This window comes from Tamandua tetradactyla, chromosome 2, assembly GCF_023851605.1.
Source record: "Tamandua tetradactyla isolate mTamTet1 chromosome 2, mTamTet1.pri, whole genome shotgun sequence".
NCBI lineage: Eukaryota > Metazoa > Chordata > Mammalia > Pilosa > Myrmecophagidae > Tamandua > Tamandua tetradactyla.
This window is the reverse complement of record NC_135328.1, coordinates 17,193,800-17,215,616: the sequence shown is the minus strand read 5'-3', so window position 1 is coordinate 17,215,616 and position 21,817 is coordinate 17,193,800. Positions and strand designations below refer to the sequence as shown.

The 21,817-nt window shown below is 38.8% G+C and overlaps 1 protein-coding gene across 1 annotated transcript in view; it reads left to right on the top strand.

Annotated features, from left to right (window-relative positions):
- ERP44 (endoplasmic reticulum protein 44) overlaps positions 1–11,708 on the top strand; it is a 112,174-nt gene extending 100,466 nt beyond the window's left edge. The window contains exons 11-12 of the mRNA XM_077140295.1: positions 9,480–9,582; positions 11,485–11,708. Of these exons, the coding sequence (XP_076996410.1) occupies positions 9,480–9,582; positions 11,485–11,586 (205 nt within the window). The 3' untranslated portion in view covers positions 11,587–11,708. The remainder of the gene's footprint in view (positions 1–9,479; positions 9,583–11,484) is intronic.
- Positions 11,709–21,817: the final 10,109 nt, after the last annotated feature.

Below are 21,817 nucleotides of genomic sequence, written 5' to 3'. Positions count from 1 at the left end.
TGTCACTGCTTTCAGCTCTTCTGGGTATGAACTTGAGTAGTGGTATTGCCGGGTTGTAGGGCAACTTGATATTTAGTTTTCTGAGAAACTGCCAAACTGTCTTCCACAGCGACTGTAACATTATACATACCCAGCATCAGTGAATAAGTGTTCTAATTTCTCCATATCCTCTCCAACATTTCAGTTTCCTGTTTGTTTAATTGGAGCCATTCTCTAAGGGGTGAAGTGATACCTCATTGTAGTCTTGATTTGCTTTTCCTTTATGACTAATGAAGAGCATCTCTCTTCATGTGCTTTTTAGCTATTTGTATTACCTTTTTGGAAAAAATGTCTACTTATATCTTTTGCCCATTTTGTAATTGGGTTATTCTTTTGTTCTTGAGTTGTATGGTTTCTTTATGTATACAGGATATCAAACCTTTACCCAATACATGGTTTCCAAATACATTCTCCTATTGAGTTGGCTGCCTCTTCACCTTATTGACAAACTCCTTTGAGGCAAAGAAGCATTTGATTTTGAAGAGTTCCCATTATCTATTTTTTTCTTAATTGTCTCCTGAGGTCATTAATTCTGTATAGAAATATTACTGATTTTTGTACATTAATCTTGTATCCCGCCACTTTGCTGAATAAGCTCCAAGTGTCTTTGTCGTTGATTTCTCAGGATTTTCCAAGTATGGGTTCACATCATCTGCAAATAATGAAAGTTCTGGTACTTCCTTTCCAGTTTGGATGCCTTTTATTTTTATCTCCTGTCTAATCACTCCAGCTCGGACTTCTTACAATGTTGAATAATAGTGGTGACAATGGGCATCCTTGACTTGTTCCCAGTCATGGGAAAATGCTTTCAATCTCTCACCATAAAGTATGATGTTGGCTATGGGTTTTTTATATATACTCTTTTGATATTGAGAAAGTCTTCTTCAATTTCTACCTTTTGAAGTGTTTTTATCACAAAAGGATTCTAAATTTTGACACATTCTTTTTCAGCATCGAGATGATCATGTAATTTTTCCCTTTTGATTTATTAACGTGTTGTATTACTTTGATTTTCTTGTGTTGAACCACCCTGCATTCCTGGTATAAACCCCCTTGGTCATGGTATATAATTCTTTTGCTATGTCATTGGATTAGATTAGCAAGTATTTTGTTGATAATTTTGCATCTGTGTTTGTGACAGAGATTGATCTATAGTTTTGGGTTTTTTTGAAACATTTTTCATTGTTAAATGTAACATATATACAAACAAAAGAAACAAAAAACAATGATTTTCAAAGTATGCTTCAACAAGTAGTTACAGAACAGATTTCAGAGTTTGTTATGGGTTACCATTCCACTATTTCAGATTTTGGAATCTCTAGAGGCTAGAAGAATTTTTTTTTTCTTTTTTCATGAAAAAAAGCATATATATAAAAAGCAGTAAATTTCAAAGCACATCACAACAGTTAGCTGAAGAACAGACTTCAAAGTTTGGTATGGGTTACAGTTCCACAATTTTAAGTTTTTTCTTCTAGCTGCTCTAAGATACTACAGTCCAAAAGAAATATCAATATATTGATTCAGTAGTCATATTTCGAGTTCATTGGGCTTCTTTTACTTGCATATTTATGTCTCTTAAAATGGTTGGGAAGTTTTGCTCCATTATTTCTTCAACTAATTTTCCTAGCCCTTTAACTCTTCTTTTTCCTTCTGAGACACTGATAATTCTTATATTTGTGTACTTCATGTTGTCCATCATTTCCCTGAGATCCAATTCCAATTTTCCCATCTTTCTTGCCATTTGCTTTTTTGTGCACTCGAATTCAATTGTCCTGTTGTCTAGATTGCTTATTCTTTCTTCTGCCTCTTCTAATCTGTTTTGTGTCTCTGGTATATTTTTAATTTGATCTACAGTATCTTTCATCTCTGTGAGATCTCTGTAAGATCTGCTATTGTTCTCTTTATTCTTACAAGTTTGTTTTTTGCTCTTCTGGTGTCTTCTTGACATACTTTATGTCATTAGCAAGCCCACTGAATTTATTTAATAGATTTGTGTGAATATCTTTGATTAGTTGTTCCAAAGTCTGTGTCACCTGTGGCTGGGCCATATCTGCCTGCATCTTCATGTGCTTTATGATTTTCTTTTTCCTTTGATGCATTTCAGTATCTTGATAAGGTTATTTTGAAAGTTGATATCCCTCACTCGTCAAATGTTTTTTTGTATTTGCTTGGGTTTGCTTTGGAGGTCTCCTTTTGCATTTGGTTTGTCAGTAATACCTAGCCAAACCAACACCCAGACTCATGCAGGTGTTGCACTGCTACTTGATGATCTGTTAAAAGCTAGGCAGATAGGCAGTTTACCAGACTGCATTCTCCATTTCTTCCCAGCAGATGGTGCTCTTGGGCTACCTCTTCCCCTCAGGCCCACTTCTCCCTGACTGTGGTGGCTTACTGAGCTGGATGTAGACCCAGTACAATTCCAGCCAGGGCTACTGGCCCCAGAGCATTCTAAAAGCTGCCCACGCTGGGACTGGGGAGAGGGAAGTATGCACCTTGGCAGAGAATCTGCTTGTGGGCCTGATGGGTCTAGGGTGGCCCCCAGGTTTTTGCTTAAAATAGCCTTGGACTGGGCGTATCAACTGCCCCTACCAACAGCCAACCTGGAAATGCCTGGTGGCATGGCACACCACGGTGCGCTGCTTCATCCCCATCTCTCTGTTCATACACACCTGAGGTCTCCAGGCCTCTGTGGGGAAAGGGGAGCAGTATCAGGACTCATGGGTCTCTTTCACCAGTCACTTGTGAGACTGGCTCCACTCTGCGTCTCCCCCTCCTCTCAGAGGGAGGGACCCCAGTCTCTGTCAAAAAAAAACTAGACTCCCATGGCCTGTCTCAGGGGTCCAAGGCAGGCATATGCACTGGATGGATGGTTTCTGTATTCAGGAAAAGCAGTTCTGCTGGCTTCCAGGTTTTCCACAGGAGCTTCTGTTTTCAGATCTGCAAGGGAAGATTTCTGAAGCTAGCTGCGGGTGCAGGCTGGAGTGCAGGGACACTCCATTTCTTCGGGAGCCACACTTTGTTATGCACTGCCACTTGCCCCCAGGGGGATCAAGACCAAGCACACTTACCCTGTTCTCTATCGCGGTTTCTCCACTTCCTTGTCCAGGACCTCCCTGTACAGTGTAGAAGACTCTCTCTGGTCACTCGCTTCCTGGAACTGTGTTCCTAGTCGTTTTTCTGACCCATCTGTCATTCCACAGAGCAGGAGTGAATTCAGCCTATCCTCTCCTGCCATCTTCCCAGAAGTCCCCATCTGCTTTCAAATGAATGAGTTTGATAGTCCCACCTGGTTGAGAACCACATATTCTAACTTCTGTAATCTTTTTGTTTCCAAAAATAATATAGCAATATTATCTGCTAAAGAAATCTACTATCTAAAAATTAAATATGACCTCAAATTTTTATGGATTGAAAATTATGATATGAAGCAATAGGTTTCCTGGTACTGAATTCTAGAACATTTGATGATTAAATAAAGCCAATAGAAAATGTAGAATTACTTTTAAGAACAGAGAAGGATAATAGAATGGACGCCTCATAGATAGAGAACACACACACACACACATTAATAGACTATTAAGCAGTGTCTTTTTGTTGTTTGACATTGGCTCTCTTGTTAACCCAGAAACAAAGCTTAGGGCATCAATGGAATGATAAGGATTTAAAGGAACTTACGTAGAATAATGTCGTAGACTTATATTGTGCCACTTTTAGACTGACCCACTCTACGAAAATTTACAAAAATAAAATCTAAATTTCTGTTAGGAAATCGGCAATGAATATTCAAGAACTAACTGAACATATGCAACTCTTAAGTAAGAAATATGCTTCTACGTTCATCTTAACTTGTGAACCTGTAGGAAAAATAACAGCAGGGATTCTACTCTGGATTTGTTCACCTGGCTCTCCAGAAATGGGAGCAGAGCAAACAGTAGACTTTTACCAGTGTCCTAAGAGAAGCATTGCCACTGGGGAAGGATCTAAGCAGCAGCAAGACAGATTTCAGATCTTTCCTGAAAAAGTCGTTGCTACTATGGGAATCATCCAAAAATGGACTGGGCTATTCTAGTGATAACTAGAGGCTCTAGGTCATTTCTCCCAAATCACTAAATCACTGAAAAATATTATTAAAGTTCCTTAAAATTGCTCATCCTAGGAAAGTCAGTTGTGGCTGCTTAGCTGTGTTGGCAGCAGGGTGAGGGAGGGGTGGTTCAGTAAGGAGACTGAGAAAGGTGGAGCAAATCTAAAAGTGAGGGACTGATTTAGCAATTTAGTCATTTTTCAAATTGCTTAAGATGCTTATGACATATTGACCTGCCTCCATGACCTTGAAGGAAGTGGGAAAGGAATTGGATGGAAGATTATAAAAAACCTAAAGAAAGAGATAGAAGTTAGGTAACCATTAAGATCCCTTTTAATATTGAGAGTCTTGTCTCTCATTGTTAAAATCATTATCTATGGGGTCCTTATTACCCAAATGAGGTTTTTCCTTAGAAAAAAATTTGTACTGAGAGAGTTTCTTAAAAGGCAAATTTTGGTTATCTGATATATATTTTTTATTATCTCTTGGATTTGTACTACTTTGTGACAGCATTAATAGATGTTCAATAAGTGTTTTGATTAATTTGCTTTCAGTTTAATCTGCTTATTTAAGGTTTAAGAATTTGAATTGCATCTATCTACACCTCTGGAATATATCCTATCAGCTACATATTTTCCCTGTTGTTGCCCACCCCTTCTATTCATAGTTATAGTATTGATTATCTAGGTAAGTCTCTGATTTCATGCATGTACACTGGTTCAGGTCCCTAAACATAATTTTTATTCTCATGTAATGTCTTACTATACAACCAACATGTATTACCTACTTATAAGTGCTTCATGTTTTACAAATCGTTTCAGTGTATTTTACTTCATTTTGTCCTAACAGCAAAATAGACATTGAATGCTGACAGAGCATGACACAGTAAGCAGCCCTATTTTATATATGTCTTCAGCCCTATAACAAGCTTATAAAATAGGTAATATTTCCATTTACAATGAGAAAATTAGGCTCCGAGAAATTTGATAACTGCCTGAAGCCACTAAAAAGGCACCACAGCCTAGTGGTTAAGTGTTCAGACTCTAGTTTCAGACTGCTCAGGTTTGAATCCCATTCTGTTACCTACTAACATAACTAATAAATCCTAGTGTGTGATTTTTTTTCCATCACTCTGGACAACGTGCCTAACATCTCTAGGCCTCAGTTACCTCATCTGTAAAATGGAAATAATGATGGTGTCTACTGCTAGAGTTGTTGTGGGGATTAAATGAATGTGTATTCCTGTAGCTCGTAGAACTCTGTTACATAAACCTATAATTACATGGTGAGTGTAATTATAGGGCTAGCAATTATTATAGTCAATAATATGTTTGGATTCAAATCCAAGCCTATCAAACTATAAAAATATAAGATGAAGTTTAATAAAGCAGCTGTTCCCATTTTATAGGTTAGAAAGCTGAAGTACAAAGAAGTTAAATAATTTAAGTGGCAATAAATTGTGTTTACACTGTAATACATTAAATGAGTTTATATCATTATTGTATAAGTTGAGTTAAGAAGTAGTAAGTACTATTAGAAAATTGAATTCAGTAATATACAAAAAGAATGCTCCATCACAACTAACTGAGTTTTACCCCAGGCATGTGAGGCAGATTCAGCATTCAAAAATCAATCAGTGTAATTCAGTAGCTTAGTGAATAAACAAGAAAAAAACCACATGATCTCATCAGTGGATTTAGAAGAAGCATTTGACAGAATTCAGATCCATTCATGATAAAAATGCTAAATCAACTAGGTATATAAGGAAACCTCCTCACTCTGATAAAGAGTATTGACAAATCACAAACCTACAGCTAGTATCATATCTAATGGTGAAAGACTGGATGCTTTCTTCCTAGATCAGGAATTCAGCGAAAATATCCACTCTAACCACTTCTACTCTGTATTGTATTGGAAGTTCTAGCAAGTACAGTAAGACAAGAAAATTAAATAAAAGGCATTCAGACAGAAAAGGAAAGAATCTTTCTTCATAGATGACATGTGTATGTAGAAATTCCCGATGAATCTACAAAAAACTAGTAAGTCAGTTTTGCAGGATCCAGAATCCACTTTAAAATATTACTAACAATGAACAATTGAAAATAAAAACTATCTTGAGGTACCATTTATAATAACCCCCAAAAAAGGACTACCTAGGTATAAACATAAAAAATGTACATGATCTCTATGCTAAAAACCACAAAACACTGATGAAAGAAATCTAAGACTACCTAAATAAATGGAGAAACATACTGTGTTCATGAATCAGAAGATTGAATAAAGTTAAGATGTTAATTCTCTCCAGTTGATGTATGGATTTTAACCAACCCCAATCAAAACCTCAGCAAGATTCATTGTGGTGGGCGGGCCACGGTGGCTCAGCAGGCAGGAATGCTTGCCTGCGATGCCAGAGGACCTGGGTTCGATTCCCAGTGCCTGCCCATGTAAAAAAACAGAAAGATTCATTGTAGTTATAGGCAAGCTGATTCTAAAATTTATGTGAAAAGGTAATGGAATACTATTAAGCAAAAAAAGGAACAAAATGGATCTCAAATGCAGTAATGCTAAATGAAAGAAACCATTGTCATGTTTACCTTCTTTGTGTATGTATATGATGATGGGAAAAGGCTAACTCAAGGAAAATAAAAACACATCCGTGGGTGCCAGGGCCTAGGAGGTAGGGCAAGGACCTGACCCCAGAGGGCCAACCAGAGGAAATCCTTTCAAGGTGTTGAAATTGTTCTGTATCCTAATTGTAGTGGTGCTTGCACAATGCTGTGTGTATGTTAAAATGCTGAAAAAGTGAATTCTACTGTAACTAAATTTAAAAAATTAGTCAAACCACAGCTCAACTTGTATGTATTTGTCCACGTTTGTCTAATGGGATACTTAATATTAGTGCATTTCATTGTGTCTAAATTTTGCTTCCCCTAAAAATAAAGAATTTAAATCAACAAAGAAGTAAGTGTTTAAGTGTTCTAGTTAGAAAGTTATACCCTAAAGTGTGAAAAAATAATTATATTTACTATGGCAAGGATCCATATATTTTTCTTTTTAGCAGATAACCATGTTTTCTTGACAATTTTTTATTGATTCACTGATTGTTACTTCCTAATAACTGATTGTCACTTCCTAATAATGACGGATAGTTTCTGGCCACAAGCTAGATACGAGCTCTTTTGTAATCCATTTTCCTGCCATATCAGTTCAGACCCATCCTATCTCCTTTCTCTTTGCCTTTTACTGACAATTCTTTCCCTCTTCTCATCTGCTGCTGAGGAGGGGAAAAGGTCAAGTTAGGGAAACATCTGTTCTGAATGTTCTGTATGAATTTGTCACATCTAAGATTTAATCATTTATAAACTGGTTCCTGACTAGCAGGAGCAGTTCAAACTGTATTGGTTGTGATCATCCTTAGACCTTATAAAACAAACTACCAGGGGTTTTGTCTTAAATATTATAGAACATTTGTGAATCTGTGGATAGAATGGATGTATTTTAGCACTTTGCCATGGGTGACTGTAGATGATGTCAGATTAAATTTAAATTGATCTCCTTCAGTGTTTATCTCTGGTGCATGTGCAATTACTTCAGCAGCAGAGAACCTTTCAGAGGCATTCTGTCAATACAGCTACCTGACAGTCATTTGTATTTGTAAACTGTGCATTTGACACCTGCTGGTCTGTGTTGCATTGAAGTTAGTGGGGAGCCAAAGTGGGTACACAATGAAGTTATTGGTTAGTACATCTCAGTGGGAGTTATTGAAGGGAAGAAACAGCACTTGCAGGACCTCAGGAGAGGGTAAAAATAAAAAGAAACTGGTAATATTAACACAAGCTAGCTATTCTTTGCTACCAAAAAATAATGATTCAAAAGCCAGTCAAGTCCACCCAAGGAATGAAGGTGTTTGTGGACCTGCCTTTTGTTTCTTTGAAAATTAGATATGAGCATTTAAAAATATTCAACAAAACCTGACAGGATTAAAACACAGGCAAATTATCTATTGTAACAGATAAGAAAAACAAAGGGTGTCTGTTGAAAATATGGTAATGAATTAAAAGAAAAAAAAACGAGCTCTCAGTAGAAGACACATTCAAATAAGCAGAAATATAAATTAAAACAGACAATAGAAAAAAAGCCTTAATTTTGAAGAAATGTAAATTTAAATACTGGTGTGTTTTACTTAACAAATTAGCAAAACAAAATAATTATAATAGTAAAAGACAAGCCTGCAGGCTACACTTAGAAGAACAAATAGGTAGACAAGTAGCAGCAAAAAGAGACCAATGTTTTATAGGTATAATTGGCCGCACTTCCATCAACAGCTCTTATTCTTTAACCTAATAATCCTACTTGATGGGATATAACTCAGGGAAATAATTATAAAGAAGAAAGTCAGATTCGTAAATCTTTTAGCTCAAGATGGGCTGTTTTGCTAAATGCCACCTCTGTCCTGCAGATTAGCTCATGAGTGACTGGTTGTTAGGAGGACTGTGGCAGTACAAAGGGGTAGTTGTGTGCATTTGTATGTCATTTTCCTCCAAATGTTTTGATGCCATCAGAATAAGCATTTTCACCATTAAAGAGAATGCTCGAGTCATGTCTGAAGACCTCAAAACCAAACCAAAACAAACTACAACTGAAGGTCTTGCAGAGGTACCTACTGCCTTGAGAAGTGTTAGGCTTTTCACAATGTTAAGCTCTCCAGTGAAGTTTTATCTGTGGTTGAAAAAGTTGTGAAGACATTTCCTCTTGCGTTTAGTTAAAGATATGAAAACGCTGCACCCTGGTTGAGATTAATGTGTTAAACTGATTCTTACAGGCGGTGAATGCTCTCCAATAACCACACCTCAGAGGCTTCACTGTTTCAGGTCATGGCTGCAAAGGATCACCTGGCTGACCTGCATGCCCATATGTTCTTATAGGTTCTTAGGAGCGCTCTGGTTTCAGGGCTGCCTCATTCTGAATGATCAACCCCTAACTCTGTTTTTTCCGTGTTATTTTCCAGGTGAATTTGCAGAACATATAGTTATTTTATCTCCATATATGTACATAGGGAAAATATATAAATGGCCAACAACATGAATGGTTAAGTATGTTTTGGACAGCATCTTGGTAGAACATGAGGCGTCTATTAAAATGAAAAGCTTGGGAAAGTGCAAGAAGTGAACACAAAACTGGATACCTAAATCCATGACTGCACCTGTGTAATAATGTTCAATATATACCTGGTCTGTAACAGTTAAGATAGGTGGTGGAGTTGTAGTTAATTTTTTTTTTTAATTGTGAAGCTGTTAAAATAGAGATTAAGTACATTTTAACCATTTAAGCTAAAATATTATTTGACTTTTGGTTTTAGAATTCCCGGAAAACTCAAGCAGTTTGTTTTTGACTTACATTCTGGAAAACTACACAGAGAATTCCATCATGGACCTGACCCAACCGATGTAGCCCCAGGACAGGTAGGACTCTTGTCTGTATTTTAGTGGGAACTTATGTTCTGTTTCATTTAGCTTTGACGTAACTCATAGGCATGCATTTCTGCTCCGGAATGTCTTTGTAAAGAAATTCTGAACAGACCCTAGAAGAGATAATTGCACTGCTTTTATATTAATTTGTAAAAGTCTAGACCTTCAGAGAAGTTGCAAAAATGTTACGATGTAGTTTACTGATCATATAAACCCAGTTCTGCGTATGTCAAGTATGGTTATAAAAGGTTTAAATACATTTGGCTTCAAATAGAAGTAGAAAGTAGGAGCTGGAAGCAGATAAATGTGTGGCTTCCTGTGCTTTTTCCAGCCCCTTGGTGGCTTGAAGATGGAGCACACTATAGAGAAGTCAGTGGTTCAGTATTCTTGCTAAACCATCTAGGGGCCACACGAATACGATTTCCATGATGCTCAACTCTTATGCTGTGATGCAGCTTTTCCATTTGGGATTTAGAGTGCTTGGCATCTATCAAAATTTTATATATTTTTTTTTGTAAGTTTTTCTTTTTAACTTCAGAATTTTCTTATTTCTACCTTGTAATTTCTGTTACATGTGACTTCTTTGTCCCTGCTTTATTAACAAATTTGTATTTTATTTGTAATGAATAATTTAAATCATGTCTATTTCCATAATACTGAGGGAAAAAAACCCAAAACCCTCCTATTTCACATGCCCAGAACTTAAATCCACTGTTTTGACTAAAGAATCTCCCTTTGTAAAAGAAAAATAAAAACTGAGCAAAATTTTCTGTACCTTATTTAAGATTCCAATTAGGTTCAAAGTCAAGAACCTGATGGCATGCTTTTCCCTTGAAATCTGAGGTCACATTTTTCTTAGCTAATTAAGCAACTATAGACACAGGCAAACTTTGTTGGTGAAGAGAAGGCCTGCTTCATATCTTGTCAGGTTAGGAAAACATGCAGTTCATCATTTTTCCCTATCCTTATTTGTTTCATTTCCCTATTAGACAGCATATCCCTTATGTTTTTATGTATTCATCTTTGGGTATCAGTACACAGTAGGCACCAAATACATGTTTGTTTTATAGCAATAAAATTTCAGCTTAATAAATCTAGACAGGTCTCACCAAAAATAAATAAATAAGTAAAAGGTGTTTTGGAGAAAGGGAACAGGACAAAGTAAACTGGGAAGTGTTACCACGTCACTTCCCATCATAGTGGGTATGCCCCATGGCATCTAGTATATACCACCCACCCTGTGTGTCTCCCTTTGTTATGGGGCCATTAAAACAAGACAGTCCTATCCTGCCTGCCCCTGAGGCACACACAGTGCAGGGACAGACAGAATAGACTGCCTTTGGCTTTAAAATTCTTGAAAGTTGGGTGCACATCACTTCACAGTTTTTTGTCTACTGTGGGTGCACGAGTAAAATATGACAGAAATTCATTTGACAGTATTGAAGTTTTTGTTTTCCTCAAGTTTTTAATTATTTGTGAAATCCAGGCAGTTGACAAGTGAGTGCTGTATTGAATGGATAGCTGTCTTTATTCTCCTAGGAGTCACCTGTGAGAGGCTGGGTTTGGGCCTACCGAGGGTGGTGCTGCCTCACAGAATAGCACAGGGAAGCACCCAGGTGCCAGGCATATTGTTTCTCCTACCTCACCTCAGCCAGTGACAGCAGGTCCTCAGCTGCTGTGCCCACAGTAACCCTGCTCGGGAGCACTGTGTCAGGGCATTTGAAAGGAGGAAAGCAAGGATCAACGCCTCACTCTTTGGCACACAGTTGCTGGGTTTTGATTTAACGAATCAGCAAATACTTACAGGGTAACTACTACTCATCTGATGCTCTAATTACAATATTATAATTCCGTAAAATGTGTTGATGTGGAAATGTTCTGTTTTTATTTTTGTAGCAAATCCAGGATGTAGCAAGCAGTCCACCCGAGAGCTCCTTCCAGAAGCTAGCACCCAGTGAATATAGGTATACTTTATTGAGAGATCGAGATGAGCTTTAAAAACTTAAAAAACAATTTGCAAGCCTTTCAACAGCAGCATCCACTTATGTGGTGGAAATAGTAAAACCTATATTTTCATAATTCTATGTGTATTTTTATTTTGAATAAACTGAAAGAAGTTTTGGGTTTTTAATTTTTTTCTTCCCCTGACTCAGAATGCATTGATGCATTGTCATTTAACATAGCCTCTTTTTAAAAATATGCTAGGGTTAAAAAAAAAAAATCAGAGGCCTATCTTTGCTTTAGATCTGCCCTGTAAAAGTTTTATAAATCAAGTGGGAGGTGGCATTGCCACAGGCAGACTGTCACCCTGCACTACTAGGACAGGGAGGACTTCGGGATGCTTCCTGTGTAGTATGTGCTTTTCACTTTTCATTTTGTTGATCGATTCTGTTAGTATTTCCAATGTCACATCCAATGTCACATTTCTCAAAGCTAAGGGCAAGGAGGGATATATATTCTGGATACCTGGGAGGGGAATAAATTAAAATTTTCACACTGTGTACTGTGTTTTCCTGATTGGTTGAAAATTGCTATGAAAATTTCCTAGTGGTATGTTTTGCATTCTTAATGTATAATTTAAACATACTATGAAGAGGAGGAGAACCATAAGCCAGAGCATTTGGCAGGAATTGTCCTTATGAAATGAGAAAAAGAAAATGAAAAAAAATTATTAAATTTCTATGTGTTTGTCTTTAAAAAGTGGCATATGGATGGCATTTAAAACTTTGAATGGATTTTACCTAAATCTGGAAAAGATACTAGCGAAGCGGATTATCAGTAATGAACCAGATGACTTTTAAGGCACCTCTTACCATGAGATTCAATCTCCAAAGAGATAAACCAGCGAAGAAAATGTATAACCTCATAATTTCTACCTTCCTTCTCTCTTGTAGACTCTTCTTGTAGTTGTACAGATAGAACACAAAGACATTAAGAAACATAAGCTTTTATTTTTTTCCAATATAACCCTGTCAGGGGACCTGCCCTCTCGAGTCCCTCATTTGCCAGCCTGCAGCTTGTAGTTAGCTGGGTCCCTGTGCCGAGCCACGACACTGCCAGGGAGCAAACCCAGAGGGGGACCCCGGGTGTCGTTTCAGGAAGCCCAGTGCCAGAGGACAGACAGGCCCCCAACTGCCTTTCCTCTGGGCTTGGGTTGGTGCTATAGGCCAAGCAGCGTTTTATGCTTGGGGTGCATAAGTCAACCCCAGTTTGGGGAAAGATTATTTTTAAGCTTAAAAGGCTGACATGTGCCATTCTATGTAGTATGTGATATATGTAACATCTTCCAATCCTTTTAAGAATAAAATGAATATTTATAATGGATATTTAATGATTGTTATTTTTAAAAATCAGCCTAGAATTCTTAGTTATGCATGATTTATCCATCTTTTGTTCAGAAAAATAAACGTTAATTAAGGTGGTAAAGGACATGTTAATACTTTCTTAGAGTATGAACTAGAAAAGCAGGACAGAGCCCCCAAAGGTTGGTTCTTATTCCTGTTGTCTTTATTACTTTTAATCAGTAACTTGAATGAAATCAGAGGTGTGGTCTTCCAGTCCGAGGATATGAGGGGGTCAGGATGAAAATTCACAAACATTCAACAATGTAGCAAAGGGCCAAAAGCAGCACATGCGAAACTAATAAATTTGTTATTTTGTAATTGAGTTTTTTTAAAAAAAGCTACCAATGTTGGGTTGCAGAGTCCTGGTTTGAGAGTACTTGTTATGAGCAGGCCTCAGGAAGCACTTGCTCAGTGTGACCTAAGAGAATGAAGTGGTGGATAAAAAGCAAATGGATCCAAGGATGTGTTATTTAGGCTTCAAGAATATTGAGACTTGGGCTGTAGCCCTGCAGCTGTCATGGTCTGCTCTAGACCGTGATGCTGGTGAGGACGGATACTGAATTTTATGTTTCTTTCCCCAGTGCCTGGCATTTCAGGACACTTAGTAGCCATCATCAAATGTTTATTTGATTGCCCATGACCGTGGGCAACTGTTGCATCCAGCACCTCATCAGGATCTGGTGCCCAGTCTTATAAAAGATCATTAACAAGGTCAAGTGCATTCCATGAAAATGAAGCTAGGATACTAAGAGGTTTCCTGTTTCCAAACAGGAAATAGAAGGAGAAAATAGCCTCTTCTTCAGGCTGTTTTGCTTGGAGAAGAGCCTAGTCTGGGGACATCTTTAGGTATTTGAAGGGATGGCATTGACTGGACCCCTGGGATGGAACTAGGACTGGATGGATATCATGGAGAGGCAGAATTCAGCCTGCCATTTATGCTTTAAAAGTTTGTTGGTGCTATACTTTGTGATAAAGGATACAAGCATCAATAAAGCATAATTTCTGCCTTAGGCCAATGGATATGTAAACAACATGTAAAGACAGAAAAAATATAGGGGCTAATGGGAGCATTAAGGAACAGTTGGTCCCAGAGGCTTCATTGTGGAGCTTAATTTTTATGCTGACCTTTTTAAAAATGAATGCGTGTTCTTCAGGAGGTCAGGATCTGGGCAGAGGAATAATTTGGAAATTAAGACGCCCTTGCAGTAGGATAGTGCATGGAGGGAGGCCTGCATCTAGGAAAATGAGAAAGGAGGTTAGAGGAAGAAACGGGAGTGCATGGTGCACAGCGCCCCATCTGCCCAGTTAAGGGCCTGTGCTCTGTCTTGTGGGTGGGAAAGATCCACTGATAGATTTTGAGCTGGGAATTATGTTCATTCACATTTAAGCTTTAGAAAGAATATGATGGAGGCAGGTCTCGGCATGAAGAACAGGGCCAACAGAGGAGAGAGAATGGCCAGAACAAAGACAGTGACAGCGGGGAGTGGGGGCAGGGTGGAGGACAGGGACGCCCGAGATGGCAGTTATGCAGATTGTATAGGGATTTATCACCAGCTGAATGTAGAGTGAAAAATTCTAGGAATCTGCATAAAATCAGTAAGAGCCCAACTCACCATTTAGACATTTTCCCCTCAGAATCATGAATGGGAGAAATATTATAGCTGAGAGGCCTCTCGGTTTATCCAGTCTCCTCTGAGCCTTGTGCTCCCCAGCTGTGAAGAAAGGGGTGCAAATCCAGACTGAAGGTCACAGTTGAGTTGCAAAACCAAAACTAGACGCAGGCCTTTCAGCTACTCATCCCACTGCCATTTCCAGTTTTTCAACAATTATTCCTTAATGAGGGGGACCATAGAAGGATGAAAACTTTCTTTAAATAAAATTCTGAAAAAAAGTTCTTGAAATGAACCTAGAGGAAGATCAACAGCGGGCATCTAAAGCCTCTAGTGCACCTGCTTAGCTATCTGATGAAGTTAGATGGTCAAAGATCACATACAAAAGAAGGAAAAGCTGTCATGGTAAAGGCCCAGCAATGGAGACTGAAATATCATAAGACCATGTTTGGAATGTTAAAGCTCAGAATGGGCTTAAATTTGCAGAAGATACTCAAGTCTCCATATGGCTTTTTTTTTTTAAACCTGAGTCAGGGCAAAACAAGGAGTGGATGAAGTAATGTAACGGACTGACAGAAGCAGGAAAATCAGACTGGCTCACGTTTTCTTTTTTCTCTGGTAAAGAGAGAAAGTCTGGCTAGGAAAATATTAAAATCGCATACATGGAGTTGCAAAAAAGGAGTAAAAAAGTATCTTGCCACCTTAAATGATCTCAAGGCCTGTAGGCCCAGACTTCGTGCTGTGGAAAGGTGCAAATGCTCTCTGTGCTCTTTGTTAGCTACTGTTGGGAATTTTGAGAAAGCGTGGATAGTGAAAGGTAGCGTAAGACTGCAGTGGAGCAAACTGTATCCCAGTTTTCAAAATAATTACAACTATTTTTTTAAAATAAAACACCATGTGAACCAAACTGAAAGTTAGTCTGTATTTGAGGAAAGATCTAAACAGGTATAAAGAACAAAACAGTTATCAAGTTTTAAACTCTTAAACCTACTAAAGACCCTGAAAACAATAAATTGGTTCAGGACTTAAGTTGTTTTTTGCTGAGTATAATTGTTTTATCTGTTCATTAAAACAGGTTGGATAGGACCGCTACTTGGCAACTGTTTTTAGCTGTGTTTTGTATATATATCCAAGTAATAAAACTATATTTATAAAATATTTCTACATGTGAGACTTTTTATTAATCCACTTTGTCATGAATAATATCGCACTGTGAACATTTTACTCAGAGTAAGATGACCAGCGACTCGGGATTTTCCAGGTTTATGCTCTTGATCCTTCCATTGTGCTTGAATCAGGATGGGAAGCAGGAAGCTGTGTGGCGATAACACAACCCTGCCTTCAGCTGAAACATCAGTTTCCTCTTGAAAACCACAGTGGAGAAAGGCCCTTAGAGGAAAAGGTTTGGGGTCTCTCTAATGGGGGAAAATACAGCTTACAAATTACTGCTCTAAAATCCCCCACCCCAGCTCCACCCCCACCTGGTGAGTTCTTGCTCACCCTTCAGTGCTTACAACAGTTACACCCCTACTGTTCCCACAGCACTTTTGGAAGTGCATATACCCCTTTTCCTTTTCACCCATGTGAATACTGAAAGCAGGAACTCCTCCATCTTGATATTCTGTGCTCCATGACACACTGAAAATGCCCAATCTCTGATGAAAACAAATACCAAATAAGAAACAAGCGAATGAATAAAAGACAAGGAAGTATCACCATAATTCTAATAGACTGCCTGCTAATCTGCAAATCCCAATTATCTGATGAATGTCAGTGAGGCAAACATGTTTGGGTGACTCTGATCACCTTAAACCTATATCCTGAAGTGGTTTTGGAGTCCTAAGAATTTCTGTCTAGAATAGATCAAAATTGTCATGTGCACCCACACAGAGATTACCTAACTAATGACATATGAGTGCCCATTGGCAAGGCAGAATCCTGTGGAGGTGCTGGAGACTTTCCCATAAACTTTGCAGGGTGTGTGCGGTAAATCGAATACTTAGCTTACTCACTCTGACTTGTTGACAGACTATAGTGAGTTGGCAAAACTACCATGTGGTTTATAGACACCATACATTTACCACTGAGCAAGCATTAACAAGTGAACAGGAGACTGCTTCTACCCTCGTGGAGCTAAGAGTTGAGTGAGGGAGCACAAACAAGGAGGGAAAAGCTGGTTATAATAGAATGTCATGGGCGCCGCGGTGTGAGTTAGCTGCAGGGGTAGAGTGGGGTGTGCAGCCTTCAGGATCAGGCCTCTTTCTGATAGAGGAAGGGGCTTCTTGGCTAGGAACAGAAAGAGCTAGCCAAACAAAAATTGGACTCTGCCTCTCCAGAATTCTACTCGTAGAGGCTGTCATTCATTATTCTTCTATTAGTATCTTACTGTAATAGCAAAGTTATACAAAGGGGGAGGGGAAAAGTCAGGGAGAAATAAATGAATTATTTTTAATTGAGATAAAATATTTTAGGATAATGCATGTAATGCTGAGTGTGTAGTATTGATTAGAAGGGGAGTAAATATATTTATTGGAGAAGAAGAAAACAAAGACTAGCTGATCAAAATGAACAGGTTGCCAAGGTCTAATGGAGAGAGCTGCTAGGTATTGCTGACCTGTTGCTTCTTTCCAATAGGTCCACTCAGTATAAAAGATCACACACTCGCATGTCCGTGTTGTCTCACAAACACATTGTGCTTGGGATGGCTGCCAGGAAGAGAGCTGGATGCCCCCCCTCTTGGTGCCCTGCCAGAATCAGACCAATCTTGGAAACCTGACATTTGGTTTTCTGGCCCTCACCACCGCCCAGCAAAGGGAATCGGACAGTGTTCACTATGGGTTCTGACTTCATAATGAGCATGGCTTTTTGATTTAAAGCCTCACTTAATAATCCATTTCAGAAATGTTCTGGGATTTGAAGGCAAAATTCTCTGGCGTCTATAATCCAACTTAATTCCTTAAATTTTAGATTTTTGCCCAATATGTCCATGTTCTCTGCTTTTTCTGTTTCCTCACCGTTTACTGATTGTACTTTCCCAATCAACTGCAAGTTTGCACTAACCTTAGCATGTTTTTTATCTGAGCCTAGAAATGATAAATTCTTTTAAAACAGAGATGATTTTTTAAAAATATAACTCTACACTTAGATCATTGTCCTTCTAATTACAATTGCCATGTACATTTTTTCAATCAAACTAGTACATTTGAGAGTGAAAGGGAGCATCTCTAGTAATTTCACCAAGATGACAGATGGAAATCAGGACTGTCCTAGACAAACTGGGATGGATGATTATAATCTTCCTAATCAGAGCTTAAAAATGAATGTTCATGTTTGGAGATCATTCTTAGTTGAGACCAAAAAAGATTTACTTTCTATTAGTATCTGTGAGCATTATACCATCTTCTTAATAACTACGCCCTTTTTAAAAAGTCACTTTAAGAATTCTTAGTATTTTTCTCAAATCTCCATTTTAGATGTCTCTGTAGCACTGTTCATGTAGATACATGACACTTTTTACAATCACAGCAGGAGCAGCCAGACTCAGATAGTCACTATGAGCCTGGCACCACTCTAGGCACTCAATATACATTAATTCTTTTAATTCTCTTCACCACCCTGTGAGAAGGGTGTCAAGGGAGAGATAAGGGAGTCCTGAATCACTGCCTCCCGATTCCCTAAGATAAGAAGGCAGTGATCTTTTGCAAACAAAAAAATCTGGAGAGGAAAGGGAACTAAGGTCCACGGAGAATTAGTAAGTGCCAAGCATTGTCTTCCTTTTAATTCCTATCAGCTCCCTGAGGCTGTTTGGAGGAATAAATGTAGAAACCTCTGCTCAGCCTTAGAGACCTGGGTTCAAATTTTGTCAAAGGCCCACCTTTTAACTTTGGCCCTGCTCTTGCCCAATTCCAATCTCTGCTTGCCCAACAGAGTCATTCAATCCCTCCTGCTATTTATCTGTCTCAACAGTAGCCCATCAGATCATAAATCCTTCTGAGGTGCCTACCATCCTGACCCCTACCAATTCTGTGGTGAAGCAGGGGATAAATCAAACCCAGCTTTCCCGCAGCGTTTCTGTTGGCTAGTGGTTCAGGTCTTAGAGCCTCTCTTCCCCATGACTTCTAACTGGAGAGACAGAAATAACTTTACCTCCAGATTCTGAAATTTTCAATTCATGCCATCTAAGTCTCAATGTTTTCCAGATTTCTTGTGTTGCATCATTCGTTCATATGCTAATATGCTGAAGTGGGTACCCAGCAGAAGTCTGGTTTGTCTTAGAAAGCTTTCTCAGTTTGATGTCTTTACTTTCTCATCATTCACGTCTGAGAGTTACTAACAGTAGGTATCATTTCCTTTTCCCTTCTCATCACTGGATTTGATGCCAGAAATGCTCCAAGAAGCAGATGATATGGTCCCTGCCCCGAAAGACACTTCCCCTCTAGAAGATCACACTACCACAAAGGAAGAAATTTCACAACCGTGAGGTTCTAACACGGCCTGAATTGACTGTAGGTGAAAATGGGAACTACTGAATGCAGTGGTCAAGGGCTATTCGTGTAGAGGAGGAGAGCAGGACTGTGAAGGGTGTGGGCAATAAAAGGCAAATTTCATGTCTGTTTTCTCAGGGGGGTTTCAGTAAATATTTATGGAATATAGAAGGTGGGAAGAAAGTAAACATTCATTCAGGGTTAAGCAAGGAATCTCACAAGCAGAGGGAAGTAAGTACAAATCATTTCTTACATAAAGGAAAGGAAAGCAAACATGCCAGCTGTACCAAGAACCCAGGGAAACAGGCTTTATGATGAACTTTCCTGGTAACAGGCAAAATGGGAACTCAAAGAGTTAGAATAGTCTTACCTGACACAAAGCAATACATTGATTCTTTTAAACAAAGAAATGTTGAATTTGAAAAGAGATATGACCACTCTAGTCTATATCTCCAGCCACCCAGCTTCACCACTCATGTACATTTAATTCTTTGGTTTGCTTTAAGCACATTGGGCTCTTTAATGTCTTAAGCCCTGTGTAAATGTAATTCCCGTGACGCTGGAAAGCCCAGGACCCATCTTCAATTGGGCAAACTCAACCTTAGGGTCTTGCTCAAATACTACCTACTTCATAAGGCCCTCCCCTTCTTTTGCAGGCAGTCACCCCTATTCTCTGTGCCCTCAGCCCACTTTTAGGGTACTTACTGTGTTGTACTGTAGTTATTTCCTTTAGGTATCTGAGTTGATTAGTCTGAATAGCTTACAAGCATAGAATCTACAGGTCTTATTTTTCTGTGTATAGCCCCAGCACCCAACATGAAAAAGGCATTCATTTAAATGTTCATTGAATGAATTTATTGCCTATTTCCTTATACAAGCACCACTCAACAACATTATAAATAATCAATGAATTCAGTAAGCATTACAGAATTTGCAGAAATTCTCACCATTAAGCCTTATGCTGACCCTCGCTAACACCAAGGGTTTAACAATAAAATGTAAAACATCTTTAGTGGATTTAATTAATGAAGTCCACAAAGACATAGTTCTAGTAATTAACCATTTTAATACAAGAAAATAATTTCAAATACTTTGAGAAATGCATGGAAAGCATGTAATTGACTGTCTTTCTCAAATATTAGTCAAGTTTTTCACAGGAGCTGGACAATGGTCCATTCAAGACTGGAGTATATTTGCTGCTGAAGAAAAATCTTCATACTTTGGCTATCAGATGCACAGGTGACAAGACTGACATTGTTCTGAAGGTTAAGAAATTTTATGTAATTTCTTTTGGAGGAGTAAAGCTTTCTTCTCCCTAAGAAACAACTTTGGGCTTGTTCAAGAGCTTTAATAAATCTCAGCTGACTATATAGTTTTGGGAAATGAAGTATAACAGAAATTATTTTAGCCTGGAGAAATGTAAACAGTTTATGACCAGTTTGTACCTTCACCATAGAAAAATCTAAAATTTGTTCCTGTGGAATGTCTGATTTTTAGTGGCACTGTCAGGGGTAAGTAGTGAATTTGAAGAGAGGAGGCTGGGACCAGAATGTGGAAGGATATGAGTGCCAACCTAAAGCATCTGAACGTTACCGGGTTTTCAGTGGGAGGCCCTGAAAAATCTTTAGCAGAAGAAACATGAAAGATGGGCCTGGTTCTCGTTCTTGTGGCAGTGATGTGGCAAAGGGCTTAGACTTGGAGAGGATGAAGTAAGGGATGTGAGGTCTCTTAGTAGAGTGATGGTCATGGTCATTCAAAGTAGAATTGACAGGACCTGGTGAGAAGCTACATGTAAAGAATGGAAAGAAATCAGCTGGTAGCGACTAGGGTTGGTGGGTGGGGGCCCCATCCCCACCCCGGCCAAAATGACAGAAGGCAGCTACCATGAGAAAGAGCTCACAAGAGACGAAGGCAGGAGAACTTGCATCTCCTGATTGCCCCCCAGTTCTTCCACTATAGCTACTGCCTGCTTTGGAATGTTAAGGCTGGTCTGAAAGACCACAGGCCTCAGCAGGCAACTCAATTTGCTATGACAAAACTCTGCTAAAGGAATTTGAGGATTCTGTTTTCTTAGACCACATTTATAATCCTAGCTCCTATGCTAACCAGCTTGGTGATCTTGAGCAAATTACTTTTTGTCTTTGACACTTTTTACATTTTTAATTTCTAAGTATTTCTTTGGTTAATACTGCACACATGTATTTCTTATCTCCCCAAATAAACTAATTTCTTTGGGGGGAGCAATGTGTATGCTACAAGGACCTCTTACCATTGAGTGTTTATAATAGCCGGGAAGTTACTGTGTAAAAGGGTGTTATATTAATGAATACAGTGAGAACCAACTGTCAGGCAGAAAATGAAGTGTTTAAAAATAAAAACAAAACAACCAACACAGGGCCTGACGTTTGTACATTAACCTGGCCTGGGAAGGAAGCTCCCCTGCCTTTCCTTTGGCCTCTGATTCTGGAGGAACGCTCTTATACCCCTAAGTGCCTGAAAGCCACAGTCACTCTATACTTGGTACGAGAAAAGAACAAGTCCCATTTCACAGAAGAACCTTTTTCCCAGTCTTGTCTTCATCTTTCTTCCCAAGATTTCGCCTGGCAGCAATGAAGGGCAAAGGCTCCCCTGAGACAGAGCTTTCAAGTTAACACAAATCAGATTTTGGTTTCTGTACTTTCACTGAAGAGAACTGTTGTCACTAATATTTATAGTACAGGCTTCCTCAGCTTCTCATGATGGAGGCTAGTGGTATCCAGCCCCTGCTCCTCTGCAGAGTCAGGGCACTCGG